The 17,849-nt window shown below is 55.0% G+C and overlaps 4 protein-coding genes across 4 annotated transcripts; 2 read left to right on the top strand and 2 right to left on the bottom strand.

Moving 5' to 3' along the window:
- Positions 1–3,566: 3,566 nt before the first annotated feature.
- Positions 3,567–7,693, bottom strand: BKCO1_1100011 (formylmethionine deformylase-like protein; the record flags this gene model as incomplete). The annotated part of the gene is made up of 4 exons (XM_020270289.1): positions 3,567–4,875; positions 4,925–5,605; positions 6,490–7,286; positions 7,346–7,693. 4 exons carry the CDS (start codon positions 7,691–7,693, stop codon positions 3,567–3,569), a joined length of 3,135 nt encoding a protein of 1,044 aa, XP_020132710.1.
- An 859-nt stretch (positions 7,694–8,552) lies between these two features.
- Positions 8,553–9,903, top strand: BKCO1_1100010 (centrosome-associated protein cep250; the record flags this gene model as incomplete). Its single annotated transcript, XM_020270278.1, has 2 exons — positions 8,553–9,276; positions 9,329–9,903. 2 exons carry the CDS (start codon positions 8,553–8,555, stop codon positions 9,901–9,903), a joined length of 1,299 nt encoding a protein of 432 aa, XP_020132709.1.
- A 2,457-nt stretch (positions 9,904–12,360) lies between these two features.
- BKCO1_110009 (uncharacterized protein) lies at positions 12,361–13,536 on the top strand (the record flags this gene model as incomplete). Its single annotated transcript, XM_020270450.1, has 1 exon — positions 12,361–13,536. One exon carries the CDS (start codon positions 12,361–12,363, stop codon positions 13,534–13,536), a length of 1,176 nt encoding a protein of 391 aa, XP_020132713.1.
- Positions 13,537–14,154: 618 nt separating this feature from the next.
- BKCO1_110008 (heterokaryon incompatibility protein) lies at positions 14,155–16,509 on the bottom strand (the record flags this gene model as incomplete). Its single annotated transcript, XM_020270439.1, has 1 exon — positions 14,155–16,509. One exon carries the CDS (start codon positions 16,507–16,509, stop codon positions 14,155–14,157), a length of 2,355 nt encoding a protein of 784 aa, XP_020132712.1.
- Between the last annotated feature and the right edge of the window lie 1,340 nt (positions 16,510–17,849).

Here is a 17,849-nt window from a genome sequence, read left to right as displayed (position 1 = left end):
AAATGTACGGTTTCAATGGGTCGGACGTGGCCATATTCGGGTTGACGCCGTGTTGGATGCAGCGGTCCTGTGCGTGTTAGCTCGACGCGCCCCATCGAGTGTAGGGTGCAGTCCCGTAAGCTGTGTGTGCCACTAGGGCTGGAACATAGGAAGGCGCTGTGCTGGCACAGGCAGTGGTCCATGATACTGATCCTCTTGACGGACTGGTTGGTTCCCTTCGGGTGGGGATGTGCCACAAATAGCAGTCCACCACTTTGGCGTCTGCTTATTGGGCTTCAATGATGACGACATTGAATCCATGACGAATGATGGAGTGCCATATGATAGCTGCTGCTCCCCTGTAGAACTCGGATGCACCGTGACTGTTTGGGCTGCATCTGCATGAAGTCGCATTCTCGGCTCTTTACCATGTTGTGACGGAATGGTGTGCATACTTCCGTCAGCAATAAATGCGATGCAGAATCCATCAGGATCAAAAACTGAATCGGAATTGCGTTTCTGGATCAGGGGCAGTCGCTGAGCGGTCTCATTAACATAGAAACAGAGCAGCCCACTTTTCTACTCGAGACCATGTCATTCCGTCAACTGTGAAATGTTCAAATCAGAACATTTATTCCAGATCCTTCGAGATAAAGCCATCTGGGAATAATAAATGGGGTAGACAAAATTGTCGCCACCATGCAGCATACCCTGCACCTCGGTTGTCGACCTGGAATTGCCGATTCGGCTACGCCTCACTATTGTTTCCAAGCTTAGTTCCTGTCATATCATGTCGCTACCAATCCGATATCAGCCTCTTAGGGCCCAACCAACTTCCAATTACGGTGGTCCGGGAACGTGGATGTTTCTAGACACGTTAGCCAAGAAGGGAAAGCGTGTGATAGCATCTTTCGGTTACGCTTTCTGACAAATCTTGTGACGTACAAAAATACTGTGCTCGATAGTGTGGTCTCCACCAAGCTGGATTGTCTACCAGCCGAACCCGAATTTCGGGCTGGCGTTGTGGCAAGAATCGCTCGATTCCGTTCGTTAATCCGCGCACAGGTGACGGTGCAGGTTAGCGAGACGCAAGTTGAGTTTTGTGTGCACGGTGTTGCTGTCCCTGCCGCGCGTATTATGCTTCGGCTGTTCTTGTGCGGGAGCTTGCTGTGCAGATACTTGGAAGTGTCGTCGGATGAAGAACACACAAGTGGTAGCGCTGATGGAAAGGCCCAAGGCTGCACCATCACGTTGCGAGAGGTGCTGCACACAGATCTGGTCTTAGACTCAGACTCATATGAAAAGTGCATGGGTGGACAAGCCTAGCAATTCTCATGGCGACTTACCCTATGTCTTCCATGTGGGCGGTTTTCAACCTTTTCTTGGCGCACGCGTTTGAACATTTGAACTCCGTCCCCACTCAACGCCACTGAACGGACCACTGTGTATACAAAGTCGGGATAGTCTTGAGTTATGATAAATATTCTAAAAACTTCATCCTCTCCGCCCATCCGAAAGTTGGCTTTTACCTCTATCATCCGTGGTTCCAGTATGGCTTCGTCTCAATTTATGCATCAACCGTTTTCTTCTCCTTTTTGATTTCTGAGTCTACTCTACTGTCACGAACCCACCATCCGCCACAGTCACGGTGGTTGAGCTGGCTGTTCGGCTCTTGAGGGGAACTCTGAAGCTGCAGATGTTTTTTTTTAGCATGATGAAAAACGCTCCCTTACAGTTTCCACCATTCAGAATGACCTTAGAATCCTAGAACGTCTCCTGCGGAGCATCTTACTGTTGAGATAGCACACACTGACGCTTAGCAGAATTGCAAGAGCATGGTAGATAATTTATAGAATATAGCAGAAAGTTCACCCCTAGTTTTAAGTCTTCCAATATAAGACCCGTTTAAGGTTGAGGGTTTAAAGTACGATACCTGTGCTATCTTTCCACTAATACCACTCTACCACCTAACATGAGAGCCTCATACAAACAGAGACCCGACCGTTACGAGTGGAATCGACAGGCTATATTTAAAGCGTGGAACGGACTCAATTTCGGTGGACCTCGGCTGAATATCAACTTTTCGTAGACCCGGTGGGAAATGCCGTCAACGAACGGTCAGAGGGCGACAGGGATACTGAAACCTTAGAACTCCACGTAGTAAAGTTTATTGATAATGTTGAGACGATTTTGGCTACGTATTTCGAGGGTGATTGGAGCTACGTTTATGCGCACGTCGAACCGGTACACATAGGCTCGGATTCGGATAGTTAATTGAAGCTTGGCCGAGCTCATGGTTTGGAATTTAAGATGCTGCTTTACTAGTATAGCTCTTGGGTTACTAATTTGAATTATTCCATGTCCACAGACGAAGCTCGATGTTGAAATTTGTGCGGTGGCCTATGAACCAAGGACCCCAAGTCACCGTCCTCGCAGTCGAACACAAAAGAAGGCGAGAGGCTGAGAAGCATAATGAGAGGAGACTCACCTTGGAAGGAGCCGTATCAATTATATTGTCCACTAGATCAAGCCAACAAGTATGGTAGTTCACATGCATCGTACTATTGAACCTCAAGAGTGGGGCTGGTAGCTTCCACGCACCTCACATGTAAGTTTTCTTTATATGAAACAAGGCCTGCCTCTATGATAGAGCGTCGTCGGCTCTTGAGCTTTCGCTGAATGGGCGTACGTCTGCCTGCATTGGCCCAAGTCCGTTCCTCGTGAGCGACGGTCACCACCTCTCACCCTTCCCTGCGACCCCTGCGACGCGTGACATCAAAGAACTCAGCTCCGAGTCTCCCATCCAGCTGTCACAGATCCGCTGCCTTCTCAACGATCGGATGACTCTCAACTTCTGGCAATCACAACAATTGAGAATGACGAGGAGTACTTGGCTGAGAAGATCAGTATTGAAAGAATTGTGCGTTGCGAACACGGATTTCAAAGCCAGCTACTTGTACGTTGGCGTGGGTACGTAAAACCAAGATGGGAGCCGTATGAAGCTCTTGAGGGCACAACAGCACTACATGATTAGCTAGAGCAACGAAGGTAGAACAAAAAATAACATAGACAGAGTGCTATGTAAAAGGATAAACAAACGGAAAAGCGTAAAGGGGAAAAACCACAGTGGTTGTACGCGGCAAAAAATGTTAAGAACGAGGGGAGATTTGAACTTAATTTCTATAAGAAGCCTGCCTTACTTGCTCGTTCGCAACTTTTCTACTCTGCGCTTCAACTCCATAACAACATTGCTAACAACCTCCACGTTGTATGTGATGAGATGCCTACTGCAGGGAGCCTCGCTACCGGCAACCGCACAAACATTTCGAGAGCACGGGAGTGACTGGGTCTTGACGAGGACACATTCACCTCACTACGGGAAGCGACCTCGGTCATCGCTAGAGGTACTTTGCCACGCCTCACCACGAGTGATAAAAGAGCCAAGGATGGAAGTTCCGACGTCCGCGCCGCTCCCAGCAAACCAATTGTCAACGACCATGTACACAAAGGACAAGAACAGCTCGACCAGCTCCCCAACACCAAAGCCGCCCACGAAAGCGACGCTCGCTCACCAAGACCGTGAACAATCACGAACACAGCTCGCCCTTCTTCAGCGGCCCGACCGTATCCCTCAGCCCAAACGCCACATGCGGCACCCCTCCACCCCCCGACCTCAACACGCCATACCTCAACATCGTCCCCTTCACCTCCCCCGGCGTCGGCTGCTCCCCCAAGCACTGCCCCCGCGCCAACGCATCCAAGTCCGGATTCCTCGTCGTGAACAAAACACTCGAAAACGACTGACTGGCGCTATACCCATTCACGCCGTACGCATGCGCGCCGACGGCCACGCACGCCAGCGCCGCCACGACAGCCGCGAGATACGCACACAGCAGATTGCGCCGGTTGTACGCGTAGTAGTTTTGCGGCAGCGACACGGTCACGGCGGCGTCGGTGGCGTTGGAGAATAGGGCGGAGCTCATGAGGCTGAGGCTGACGTTGTGCGAGAGGTCCTCGACCGCGCGCGGCACCGACCCGCCGCGGCACATCCACGGCGAGAGGATGCTTTGGAACCCGCTGCTCGCGCCGCTACCGCTGCATCCGCCCACCGTGTCGTTCATGATCTCCGGGCATGCGGGTATGCCTGACTTGAAGATGGACGTGTCGGCGCCGTTGAGGGAGCAGGTCGAGCCGTAGTAGACGCTCGTGACGATGATGTCGGAGAGGGCGGAGTAGAGGGACCAGTAGGCGATTTCGCCGGGCGCGTAGTCGGCGGTGGCGACGCCGGACCCGTTGATGGCGAGGGGGGAGACGGGGGAGAGGTCCGTGATGGTGGAGGAGAGGGTCCCGGAGAGGCTGACGAAGTCGACGGTGTAGGAGGCGTTCCACATGTGGCACGAGTAGTTGCGGCCGCTGGCGCCGTTGGTGTTGATGAAGAAGTGGTTGGGGATGTAGTACGTGTCGAGGACGCTCATTGTCTTGCCGATATAGAGCTGCTCGAATGTCGAGGACTTTTTCATGTCGGAGTACATGGACTCGTTCCAAGCTTTTTCTAGCGTTGTCGGGTCGTCCAGTTTGATGGTGTTGTTGGAAATTGCTGCGGAGAGGGTTTCGCACTTGATTGCCGGTGCGTAAAAGTCTAGGGTGTACGAAGAATTCGGAGACGGAGCAGTAAAAGGCAGGATGGCGATAGACGAGGACGTCGTGGCTATCAGACGATTGACGGCGGCTGAAGGCGACTCGATCCGGCCTACACCTTCAAAATTGACCCATGTGATACCCCAAATTTCGTTGCCGTATGAGGGACGAGGGACCCTCATTGAAGAAGTGTCATTGGATAGACCAGCCCGGACTGACAGAGTTGCTGGAGTTATCGTGGCAACGATGGGGATGCACCTGAGGGAGATTAACGATGAGATGCGTCAACATGTTCTGGAAAACTTACCACATGCACGCCGCAAGCAGGCATAGCAGCTTAGCGCTGATCAGCACCCGTGAGCTGAAGAACGAAAAGGGGTCTGTTGTAAGAGAGAAGGCATCGTCCAAGTTCTGCAGGCTCAGCACTCTCTTCTTCACCGTTACCCATAACCGCTGTGTATATGCTACGCCAACCGAGGCGGCTAAAGATGTTTTGCACAGGAAGGCAAGGCCAGTTCCAATTCTGATGGCCCATTGCTGACTAGTCTCTGTGGAAACGGTGGTACCGTCCAAAGACTGATAATGAAAGTGGTGCCCCAAAGCAAATGCTATGCCAGCGATGAGGAAAAACATCATGAGCGTCGGTGATCTCCAGTGGATTCTCCATGATGCTGTCCTCGATGTACGGCTATCAGTTGGCTGGAGCTGGGTTGCATCTTCGATGAAGTGAGATTTTGTTGCTGGGTTGAGAGCGTTCGTGCTTTCGTGGAACGAAGGAGGATCATCCTGAGGCTGCGCGTGACCTCTGCCGAACCATCCAGAGACAGGACTGCTTGATCTACTGATCTCCGGGGCCGAATTGTCGTGACAAGGTGTGGCGCTTTGCTGTCGGCTCTGGCTGGCTAGGCCTTCCAGTTCGTGATTTGGGTGTAATGATCCCATTGTTGCTGCATCCACCACGGCACGGTTTTGGGCGGGTGCTGGTGGCCTTGGGAGACCAATATCAGGATTGGTCTTCCGCAACGGCTGTGCGGGGCGGCGCGAAGCGTTATATCAGTCCTGCTGACGCTCGGCAGTATGCGAGCCAAGCTCGGGGCCCGGGCACCCCGATCTGCTGCCTATTCTTACATGCGAGGGGATGTAACACAAAGAGAAATTCAAGCGGAAGGTCCTAAGATTCCAGCCCTCGGGTAACCAGTCAACGAGTTGTACGCATCCGCTGCGTTGTGTCGGCTCCATCTTGCTCCCCGCAAGTGGAACCAAGGACAAGGCTGAGAGGCTCGAAATAGAACATGGCGCTCTCAAAAGACGGGTGGAATTTCCAATGGTATCGTAGCCTTGTCCGACTAGCCGATGCACAGCCCTGTAAGAGGCGCGAGCTTATACCGTCGACCAATTGCATTTCAGCCCCCAAAATACCTATATTACCACCCACCATTTCGCCGCGCTAGGCGGCGAGGCAAAGCTAGTAGGCGGCGAGGCTGGTGGGCGGTGAGCCGATAGGTGGTAATAGGTATGGGATGCCAGTGAGTTCTCAGAGTTTGCGTACCATTTTATATATAAATCTGAGGTGAGCGACGGAGAAAAAGTAGCTTTCCCAGGGGGGGTCAAATTTGTGGACACCGTCAACAATAGCAGCACCTAAGGAGAACACAAATATTGGAACCGTGAACACATGCTTCAGTACGATTTCAGCTCCAACAGTATACCCAAATGGCCAGCCCGCCCAAACCCAAATACAACAGAACAACGAGCGACAAAGTGGTACCCGCAACGCCTCACCATCCTCAACTCCTTTACAATGCTTTGCCCCGCTCCTAATAGCCCCTTCCCACACCCCGCCGCCTCGGTTTCATCCCCCTCACCACCAACCTCTTCAACTCGTCCCAATACTCCCCTATCATCACGTCCGGATCATCCCTTCCCCAAACCTCATTATTCAAACAGATGACCTGCACCACCCCCACCGCCTCATCCACGCCCCTCTCCCGCGCAACGACATCCAGCCAATGAAGAGCGCGACGATAAAACCTCCTCGCCGCGCGACGCGGGCCCTCGTCCGCACTCGGCTCGTCGCGGAAACCCTCATCATGGTACCTCAGCACATTCAGATTCGTCGCGCCCTCGGCCAGCAGCGTCAACGCCGCGACGTCGAACGCCGCGCGCATGCTGCGTTCCCAAGAGCCGCGGACGCCCAGCACCGTGACGTCCCGCAGAGCCTCCCTCGCGGGGGCGACGGGCAGCGGTGCGAGGAAGGCGTGCAGGGCGCCGGCGTCGGCGAAGACGAGGGGCTGGCTGTACAGGACGCTCGTCGCCTCTGCGTTGATGCGGCGGGAGACGGCGAGGAGGGAGGGGGAGAGGGTGGCGCGGTGCGGTTTTGGGCGTTTGGCGTTCGGCGCGTAGTAGCCCTCGGCGATGGGCCAGCGGGCCATGGCTTGGGCGGGGTTCTGCTCGGTCCAGTGCGAGTAGTTGGCGAGGTAGGATTGCGGGCCGGCGTCGACGCGGGCGGCTTTGCGGCGGTAGCGGTGGAAGCGCTCTTCGATGTAGAGGGCGCCGATGGGGTCGGTGAGGGCGTGGGCGTAGATCATGTCGCGGAGCTCCCGGGGGAGGCGCATGAAGGGGAAGATGAGGTGTTTGGGGAGAGGCTTGGTTTTGGGCTTCTGTGGCTTCTGGTGGGGTGTGAGCTTTGGGGTAAATGGGTAGCGGTGTTCGAAGATGGGGCTTCTACCTTTCGAGGAGCAGTATCATAGTCGGAGTCAGAATCGGAGCCGGGGTCAGACTCGTCGATGAGTTCGTCGTCAGAGTCGATTTCGGCATACGACTTGGCTGGCCTGTTACGCATGCCATACGACCTTGGCTCGGCCGGTGCCGGATTTGGCTGGACGGGTGTCTGCCTCGGCTGGGTGGGTGCATCTCTCTTCCGCTTTCCCAAGGTTGTCCTCGGGGTAGAGGCAACGGATGCGGCAGGGACGGCTGGGGCATTCGAGGTATCGTCCTTGGGGAGCCACTTGTAAAGCATACCCGAGAGGCCCCTCATGGGGGTAGTATCGAACAGAGATGTAGAAGTAAACGACATTTTGGGTGTCTGTGGTGGTCTGAACGCGTAACTGACGCGGCATCAGCTGGTCCATTAAGTATCGAAATGCGGTAGGCCTGTGCAGATCGTGGCGTTGCTCGTTCTGGCTAGCGCAGGCCGCAGTCAGGCAACACCGCTCGATTCGGCTTAGTCCAAGGCATCACAATTCATGGCCAACACCTAGCTCCGGGGCAAGCCGGAGCTTTTCGTGAACAGGAGAGGGTGTGATGATGAAGCCATCGTCGCTTGGATGAAGAGGTGAGTGAGTGGATGGATGATGGAGTGCGACGGACGACGGTTGGACGTTTTGTGCACGAGCCACCCATGCGACACACCGGCCCGTTATTGATCCGTCAGCGCCCGGTCGCAGCCAGAACCTAGGTAGGAACACCCCATCGTTCAGCCTCCCAAGTCTGTCGTCATCGTCGCTAACACCACTGGCAACGCTCGCTGCATCGCATCATCGTCATCACTATTTTCGCATCCTCGCCACCTCGGGAGACGACCGACGACGGAGCGTGCACCTCGCCCGCGACGACGCGTCTGACGGAAACCCTCGGGACTCAGATGCTCGCAAGCAGCCTATCCGCCTAGCTTCTACTCACCGGACGTCTTTGAGAAGTTCCTCCGGTGAAAGAGCTGGGGGCTGCCAGGGGCTCCGGCCACCGTCTGCGTCTCTGGTGTCTCGGCTGGGCCATCACCCGCTGTCGTCGCGCGTCGCCGTGTCGCGCCTTCGTTCATCGGGAAGTCAAGGCTGCTCTACCCAAAGCCTGGGCGGGCGGGACCCTGTGCAATTACACAGGGGTCTCCATTTTCGGTTTCTGCCTTGTACTGATACATCTTAGATCTACCTCACCATATGGCGTCTTCCACCAACAGCCCCGCGCCGGCGCCACACGTTGCCGCCATGGCCGAATGGACATGCCCGGAACAACAGCGTCAACTCTACCTTGGACATCGCTATCCCGAGCCAACCTGCCATGTTGCATTCAGCATGCGCTTTGACGGACACACCCGAGCAGCTTTCTTCAAGCTCCGAGTGCCCGTCGCGCCCAAATGCCAGTCCAAGAAGACCAACATCTTCGTCTTCGTCTATCCCGAACGCATCTCGACACTCGAACAGTCTACCCCATCTGAGCTGCCGGAAGCCGTGCGGATTGCGTTTCCTATCTTATCCAATAATGCTATTCTTCAACTACGCTTCACCCTGTCCACTCCGTGTGCTATCATCGTTCCCGCCGAAACTCCACTCGCGCCCAAGTCCGCTGCCTCCGTGAATTTGCTCCGACGCGTTTGGTCTCTTACACAAGCTACACAGCTCACCGTATATTTCGCCGCCAAAGGCCAACCAAAGCACTCTCTCGCAACCATGTGTGAACTGGCAAGCACCAACAAGCTCAAGTCCGACCCCTCTGAACTGCGCCTGGAGACACTATACGCTGGAAATGGAGCCAAGGCTATCGAAGGTGTAGACCTGGTCTTCCCGTTTGACCACGAGGGTCCTCCAGAGAGTCCGCCTTCGTATGATGAGCTCGCCCTCCCTCCGCCGCCTAGACCTCAGGTTAAAGAGTCGCAGTCTCTCGGTGTGTGACACCTTTCAACTGTCTGTTACAGGCTCTTGCTAATCGTGTGCAGCCACACTAGAACCGCCCAGGAAGAAATCCAGGCTGCGAAGTCCTTCGCCTAATCCTGCTGCAGAGCTGGTGCAAAAGCAAGCATTACAGCTGATACGCGACGAGCTCCGAGAAGAGATGCGGCGTGAAGTGCGTGAACAGTTCCTACAATCTGATGAGGAGTGGCGCAAGAAGATGCAGGAGATGCGAGACGAAGTCCGGCAAGAGCTTGCGCAGCAGTTACGGGACCAGGCCAAAGAAGAGGTGACACAACAGATACGAGACCAGATTAAGGAGGAGGTCACGCAACATGTGCAGGCCGAGCTGCAGCAACTGCAAACTCAACACAAGGAGAGACTTCAAGAACTGGAGGACCTTATCGAGCAACGGACAGAATCTCTTCGGGAGGACTTGCTACAGGACATCGAGGCCGTCGCCGACGAGACGACCGAAATCGTCGATTTGCGTGTTGACGAGCAAATATTGAACATAAAAGATGAGCTCAAGGGATATATGGCCGAAGAAATAAAAGATGTGGAGGAGAGGATTAAAGACGATATCGAACAGGGCGAAGTCTCTTTCCAGTTCACTAGGTAAGTTTGGGGTAGCTAACAATAAATACATGTCGTTACTTGAAGTACCAGCTTCTGTGAGTCGCCTCGGTCGGCCTGAATCTTACATACGGCCTTTGTCCAGCTCAGGACGATTAACCGTTGAAACCCCAACCATTCAACCAACCACCACGCTCCTCTTTCGTTCGTATTAACTTTGATTTCCGTTCGGCGCTCGTCCGCAGCGCCCGCGAATTTCCCGGGTATGATGTAGAATGAAACAGGAAAGAAAAAGAGAGCTCCGGCGTTACGCCCCAGTCTCAAGGTAGCGGAAGACTATGATGGCATCCCATCGTCCGATCACACCAGCTTCGCGGAAGCAACGTGGAACCAGTCGCGCAAGTTTCCATAGAATACGCAAATTTGCTGACTTTGGGATGTTCGGATCCAAAAATAGCGATAGACGATTGGCTTTGTCCAGCAAGCCTGTTGGAACAGGACCGAGGATATACGACCGGAACTGACACCAGGATCGTGTGCCGAATAGGTAAAGGTGGTTCGCGTGCGTGTGCCGATAGATCAATGAGACTATTGTCGCATCTCCTTTTGCTGATGTCTAGGCCCCATGTGACGAGTGGGAGGCAGAGACGCTGTCGCTGTCGTATTTTCTGTTCAATCCGGATGGAAGCGTCAACACTCTCCGAATTGAAACGGGAAGCTGGCAGAGGGTTCTTACTTGCTCAGAGGGTCTTTGCTTTTACACAAGGCTCTCCCCGATCTTCTGTCGGCGCGCATTCGCGCATCCCTTCCATATCCATATGCCGGCACCCATGACGACTATGAGGACGATGAACGCGATAAGCACTTCCCATATCGTGGCCATGATGGGTCGTTTCGGCTGTTTGAGGAAAGGAGCTTTGTAGGTAGGTTTGAAGAAAACGATGGGTCCACTTAATCGGAGAGAGTGAAAACCTCAGGCATCAATTTCGAGCGGTTGGTCCGGTTTGATTCACGCTGGGGCTTGCTCTTCTATATCATGTCGCTCGGGGGCCTGGAATCCGGCCGGCACGTCTTGGAGGGAAAGCTTATCTTCTGATGCCATGGGTACGTATGGCGCGGGACCTGAAAGTTTCCGGGCCCGCGTGTTCGCGTTCCGGGGTGGTCGTGATGGAGGTGGACTGAGCCAGGCCGGCTGGGCAGAAGCAACGCCTTCCTATTGGTCGTCTCGCGTCGCCGCGTTTCGATTTGCTCTTGGTTCCTCTTCTGTACGCGCTGCGCCACTGTTACGCGTCCCTTCCTGACTGGTTCCAAGTGTTGTCCGTTTCGAACGATGGGGTCCCGCGGCGATCCGGATGGTCGCTGATCATCAGCCCAGGCTCTGGGCGGGTTGGCGCAGGCAACCATGGTTGGTTCTTCAACTGATAAGTATTGAGGGAAAACGAGGAGGGAAAAAAAAGACATCATGGTGCGGTGATGCAGAGTAGGACAAGATGGATAGGTCCCTAAACGCGTGGTTGACTTTTGCTCATGGTTGTGCTCTGGAGATGGGCTTGGCGGCCAAAATGATGATGTGCGCATTGTCCTTTGGTGTGTCCGGTGCTCCCGAGCGGGGAGCTGGCGCTCTGCCCCTGCGTAACTGGAGAACTGTAAGTTTTGCTTATTTGAACAGACATCCCCCACCTCGTTCTCCGTATATAAAGTGAAAAAGACCGACTGACAGCGAATCAACTGCAAAGGAAAGACTGCCTCAGCGGCGACAATTCAAACAAGCAGACTGCACATTCACGGTTTCATAAACATGCGCTGACGTATGACAGACACCAAGAACAATCAGCGCGAGTTTACATCAATCTTCCGGTGTCAAGGCAGTCTTGCAATTTGACGTCGTCGACTTCTGATCATGGAAACGTTAGGAATCAGGATGTACAGGATTTCGAGGCTCGGCCCACCTTTCCGCGGCATGTTGAACCCGAAAAAGACCTACGCGGAACTTTGAGCTCTCACCGGATGCGTCGCTCGCTATTTATCTTGTGAACGACTGCGCGCGGGTTCAGTGCGCATGGGAAAGCCGCTCAGCATTCTTCACTTGTACGACCCTTTTGAAGAAGCAAAGGGGTCACGAATTCCCGTCCCAAAAGAGTGCCCTACTTCGAAACCGAGTGCCGTAGGTGCATCCAGATGCGAACACCGAGAATCGTGCCATTGGACCCTGATGCAAGGTACGTGACGGCCAAAACCGGCCACCGGCAGCGAAGTCGCATTCCTCGAATGCCGACTTTGCACTTTTCGCAATGCTGCGATACCCAAAGGGGATGGAATCTACAGACTCATAGCGCTCAATAAAGTCAAGCTCAGTTAATGACACCAGCCGCCATTCTTTCCCGATGCATGACCATAGACGCAGCAGGAGGGTCGACTCCTGCGATATAAGAACCACCTACATGAAGAACACAAGAAACTCGTCAGCATCGATCAGGACTGTTCCTCGGCCATATTGCCCAACATGATGCTACCAACTGTGGCTACTCTACTTACTGTCGCGAGCTTCGCGGCTGGCCAAGTCACTACAACGACCTTCACAATCGAGAATTGTTTCACGAGCTATGACCGCGTGGGCTCCAATCTCACGTCGATCCCAACGTCGTCGACTGTGAGAACAACATCGGGCCAAGGATTCGCACGAGGAATCATTACTCCTGTGGTGACAGTCACTCCAGCTGTCAGCACCGAGACATCGACATCAGTGACAACCAGTACCGTCAGCGCCACCGCACCCAGTGTGGTAACAACGGGCATCTTGACTGTCACCACGACATTTACCGTGTCCTCCATAATCTCTTCTACGAGTACCTTTACCAGCACCGTTTCCGTGAACTCGACCACTACAATCACAGCCACGACAACGATCCCGACTCAAGACGGCTTCACCCCGGTTGCAGCCGACGTCATCGCCCAAAGCCAGATTCCCAGCAAGCACAAAAAGAAAAGATGGGGCCATCTCAACGCGCGCAACGTCTTGGACAGGATCCTTCTTGAGATTCCCCCCACGCAACCCGGTCCTCGCGGCGGTCGCCGCAGTCGCGACAGCCATTGCATCTTCAAGCATCTGCAGGCGGATCCGGCCCAAGAAACCGGCATCAGCCTCTACCCGCCCTTCTATCCCGTCTCCGTCGACTGCACACAGCTGGTGCGGGAAGACGTGGTCCGCGTGTACCCCAAGACCGGGAAGACCACGTCGACCATCACGGCGCAGGCGTCGACAACCACCACGACCGTCACATCCACGGCCACGACGACGACGACGATCGGTTCGGCACGATCGAGCGCCACCTCGACAGTCACTTCGTCGGTCACGACCGTCGTGTCGTCCACGACGACGTCAGTGGTATGTATCCTTTTAATCACCGGACAGGAAACCGGACATGGCCGCCATTCGCTAACCACGACACTCGACACACAGTCCACGACCTTCTCCACCCTCACCAACACCTTCACCGTCAACGCACCCCTTGCAACCCAATACGCCGCCTGCGCCGCCAACAACACCATCAGTCGCGTCAACGGCAACCCCATCGCGGCCGGCGCCCAAGATCTACTGGTCGTCACCACCGCCGACAGTGCGCTGGACTGCTGCGAAGTGGTAATTACGCCCCCCACGGCGAAGAAGGCATTCCGCTGACTCTCGTTCTCAGGCGCAAATGACGAGCGGCTGCACGACGTCGGCCTACTATGATGGTACCGGTGATTGTTTGTTGGGTAATGGAGTGGGGAATCAGACGAACGAGTTTTTTGCGACGGATGCGGAGGACGACGTTATTTTTTATATTTCTAATGGCGCGGGCAATCCGAGCGGGAACTGGTATTTCGGGGGGTTGTTGGATTAAGGGCGTTGGGTATGGTCATGCTCTTTGGTTGCGACGATGAGAGGGAAAGAGAATACAGATACTCGAAGGAGGGGGTTGAGGAATGATTATATCAGTTTCGTTTTTCATGAATCTGGAGAGTTTCAATGCTTGTTGTCGAGCTTCGGAGCTGCGATGGGGTTTCATTTTGGTTGAAGAGCAACATGCCTTTGACTCGGACAAACTGTTACGATACCGCCAGATCAAACCTGTCAGGGACCACCAGCGTAGGAAACGAGCCAAGACCCGGAAAGGACATGAGAGAGAGCAACAGCAAAACGACCCAACACCCTCCCATCAAACCCGTCCCACCAACCAACGTAACAAAACCCGGAAAACCTCCATCCACCCCGAACACACAAAAGCCCCTCCCCCAAAGACAAAGAGCACCCCTCTCAACAAATCCGAAAAATAACCATACACCCCTCCAACCCCCTCCCCGGCCCAGGCAGCTCCTCCACCACCTCCCCCCGCATAACCCCATGCACATACGCCTCGCCAACCAACCTCACCAACCCACCACTGTCCCTCTCCCCTTCCCCCTCCTCTTCCTCCTCCTCTCCTTCCTCTTCCTCCCCCACCTCTCTCAACAAAAACGGCATCTCCCCGCCCATCAACACAGCCACCACGTCCCCCACCCGCCCGCCCGCCGGCCCCACGCCCAGCCGCCCCCGCTCGGTGACGAACACCCGGCGCGTGGCGAGGACTTGAGCGATCTCTGTCGTGAGGGGGGCAGTAGTGGTCGTCGTCGTCGTCTTCGCCTGCGTTTGTGGTGACGGGTGAAGGAACAGCTCGAACAGGTCGGCGAAGGCGGCGGGCGCGGGGCTGGAGTACGATGGGGAGGGAGAGGAGGAGGAGTCGCCGGGAGGGAGCTGGTGGCGGTCGGCGACGAGGGTGCGCCAGAAGCGGTCGTCGTCGTCGTCGTCGTCGTCGTCGTCGGAGTGGCGGGTGCGCGAGCCGGAGCCGGAGGCGGAGAGGACTTGGTCGTAGAGCTTGCGGACGGTGCGGCCGAGGGCGCCCGTGTCGATGCGCACGTCGGCGGGGGCGATGGCGTCGCTGACGTGGGCGATGCGGTCGATGGGGATGCCGCCGGCCTCGAGGACGTTGGGGTCGGAGGAGGGTCCGATGCAGGCGGCGTAGGGGCCCGAGGCTTGGTAGACGGAGGGCTGCAGGAGGGTGGGGGGGCGGCTGGCGAAGAGGGCCCAGTCGGGCACCCAGGATGGGAGGGGCGGGGAGGACTTGCGGTCGGAGTTGGTGTTGGTGGCGAGGATGTTGAGGTCGCCTGTGGATTGGATGATGTATTTTGCTGTCTCGGCGTAGATTTGCGTGATGGACTTGGAGTAGTCGGGCACCAGCGCGTCACGGCATTCCTGCGAGGTGAGACCGAGAAGGGCGATCACTTTGTCCCTGAGGTTTGTGGCCTGGGTGTTGAGGTTGTATTGCAGAAGGTGCCGCAAATCCAGCTGGCTCTCCTTTTGGAACGTGTCGCGCGTCATGAACAGAGGATCGAGCCGGTATCCGGCCCTGATGGCGACGATGGCCGGCATGGGGAGACTGTCAACCATTTCGCCGGCGATGGAACAGATCTGCTGGAGTTCTCCGGCCGTAACGACCTGGCTGCCACACCTGAAGGTTGGTTCCTGCTTCGGGACTGCGTACTCTTGCAACACCCACGCGCGAGACCACCAAGGCCGTTGGACCAAGGCATACAGCGCGGTCCATGCTCTTTCACTCTCCACGCCTTCGGTCCTTCCGCGTGGAGTGTAGTCCTCGCCCGGGTATCTCCCAGATTCTGGGAAAGGAGGTTGATCGTCGAGGACGAATTCGAAATCCGCCGGCACTGTTGCCTCGTCGCACCCAGCCGTAACATCCCCTGCAATCAAGTCCATTGCAGCGTCGCTGTCGTCTTCGGTCGAGCCGAGCCACACGATGACGCTTGAAGCTTCTTGGTAGATGTCGCGCATCATCTGCACCTGTAGACTCTTCTCTTCGTTGTCCAACTGATTGATGCACACTGCGTCGATCCACAAAGTCCTGGGTCTGTCCGGAAGCCGCAGGTGTAGTAGAGCGCTGCACAGGTTCGGCGCGATTGGGAGGAGAAGGCCGTTGAAGCTGATCAATGTACCTGTGGACTGATCTCCCCAGGTGTATGACAATGCTTCATAGTACACACCACTCCCAAGCGTGACCTCACGCGTCTCGCAACGCAGTTGAGTGTCTCCAGATCCCGGCCATAGCGTAAGGATCCGGATGTTTTGGCCCGAGGCCAGCGGCGTGTACTCGTACATGCGTGGACACATGTGGGCCGGGACTGCTCCTGTCTTCTTCATGGCGGCGAACATGGATACCATTGTCTCGTAGAACGAAGACGGAGACATGACGCAAGTGATTTGGTCAGCGGGCAGATCAGACCGCTCTTCGCCCGGCTGACAAAAGACGATCTGCCGCGGGGGATTTCCAGTAACCGTCTCTTGGCTACCGCTTTCCTCATCTTCCGAGAGCTGACCAGAGGGCGCGACATTGTGGAGGACTTTTCCTTTCTCGTCAATGAACCTCGGTCCATCGTTGGGCCACCAGGAGACATCTATCATCTTGGCAAGGTCATCTCCGACGCTTGTTGCGCGAAGAACCTCTTCAGGGCTGCTGTGTAGAGGGTTGTGGCTGGAAGCGTCTTCAAGATCACGGACAGTCGAGAACAGTGGCACGTGATTGGGGGGTGCTTCCACGTCGGGGTCGATGATTGGTAGCATCAAATGGTTGTATCCGTGCTCGCCTGTCTTGCTCAGACATGAGCGGCAGGAATCAAGGTCGGCGCACTGATTGCATTTGTAGCGGGTGCCATATATGGTCTATAGGGCATCAGAAATGAACATTGCGTTTGGACTGTGGAGGAAGAGAGAGATAATACCTCACTGCAAAAATTGCAGAATGCGTCATGATGAGGGACATCGGGAGATTGCCTTCTCTGCTCCTTTTCTTCCCTCTCGAGTTTGACTACATCCCCGCCGAATTTGCACCAACCCATCTTTGAGACGGTATTCCAGCAATCAAGTGGCCGGTGGGGGAGCTCGTTGAGCCAGACTGATGCCGCGGGAAGCTCGAATCGGTTGACAATGTGATTGAATGGTCAAAGGAAGCCAAGTGACAACGAGAGCAGGAAGACAGCGTAGGAACCAGCGGGACTAAATCGAGAAGCAAACATTTCCCGCACTGGCGAGCATGTGTCGGTATTGGGGCACCATAATTGCTATCGCTGCCTGATGTTGTTTCAACCCCGCACCACCCCTGCTTTAGGTGACACTGCCGCTGCACGGCTTACGTGCAAGCCTAGTCTTGGGTCGAGCCGTCCAATCTGCAACCCAAGCGGGTACGAGAAAGCGTGCAGCTGACTGTCGCATATCTCAAAGTGCCAACTCACAGGCGTCAATAAAGCGATCGCACGTTTCGAGTACTGGTTGGCTCAGCAGAAGATTGGTCCGCTCCAACGAGAATGTATGGAGGCGATGGGCTGGCGATAGCGTAAAGTGGGCTGGCCAAGAAGGTCAACATTCAATCATATCTCATACCGACGGCGACCTATCAAGATGCTACGAGATATTGACCCGTTGCAGACAACTGGTCACGCCGTTGCCATCTGCAGGCTCAACGTACCCCATCTCCAGGAGATCAGAGCTTCTGTTGGAGGAACAATGTGTCGCTGTTTAGCTGAGACGCTTGAAATGATATAGTACATGAATCTTGCCGTAGCCTTATTCTTGAGAGGAACTTTATCCAAAGTATCCACCAATTGTGATGCAACCAATCGAACTGATACGAAGCTACATCCCTCCAGTCAACTTAAAAAGTACCTTTCCGAGTAAACCATCAGCGCCTTGAAGGAGTGTTTCTCAAAGTCAAGATGTATATATGCAAGAACCAAGCTACCTTAAGCCTCGGAATCAAAAGGGGGGCGGGTTTCTCAAGTAGGCGCCGGATTCAAACAGGCAGGAAAGGCACGAGTGGTAACAGTTCCATGTCCGCACATGGTCATAGAAACTATATGGCTGTGATCAAGTCCACCTCCAGTCTTCGGAGAAGGATGCTCGTATAT

The sequence above is a fragment of the Diplodia corticola genome, assembly GCF_001883845.1.
Source record: "Diplodia corticola strain CBS 112549 chromosome Unknown scaffold11, whole genome shotgun sequence".
Lineage (NCBI taxonomy): Eukaryota > Fungi > Ascomycota > Dothideomycetes > Botryosphaeriales > Botryosphaeriaceae > Diplodia > Diplodia corticola.
The sequence above is the reverse complement of the archived record's forward strand: the minus strand, read 5'-3'. Positions and strand labels throughout refer to the sequence as shown.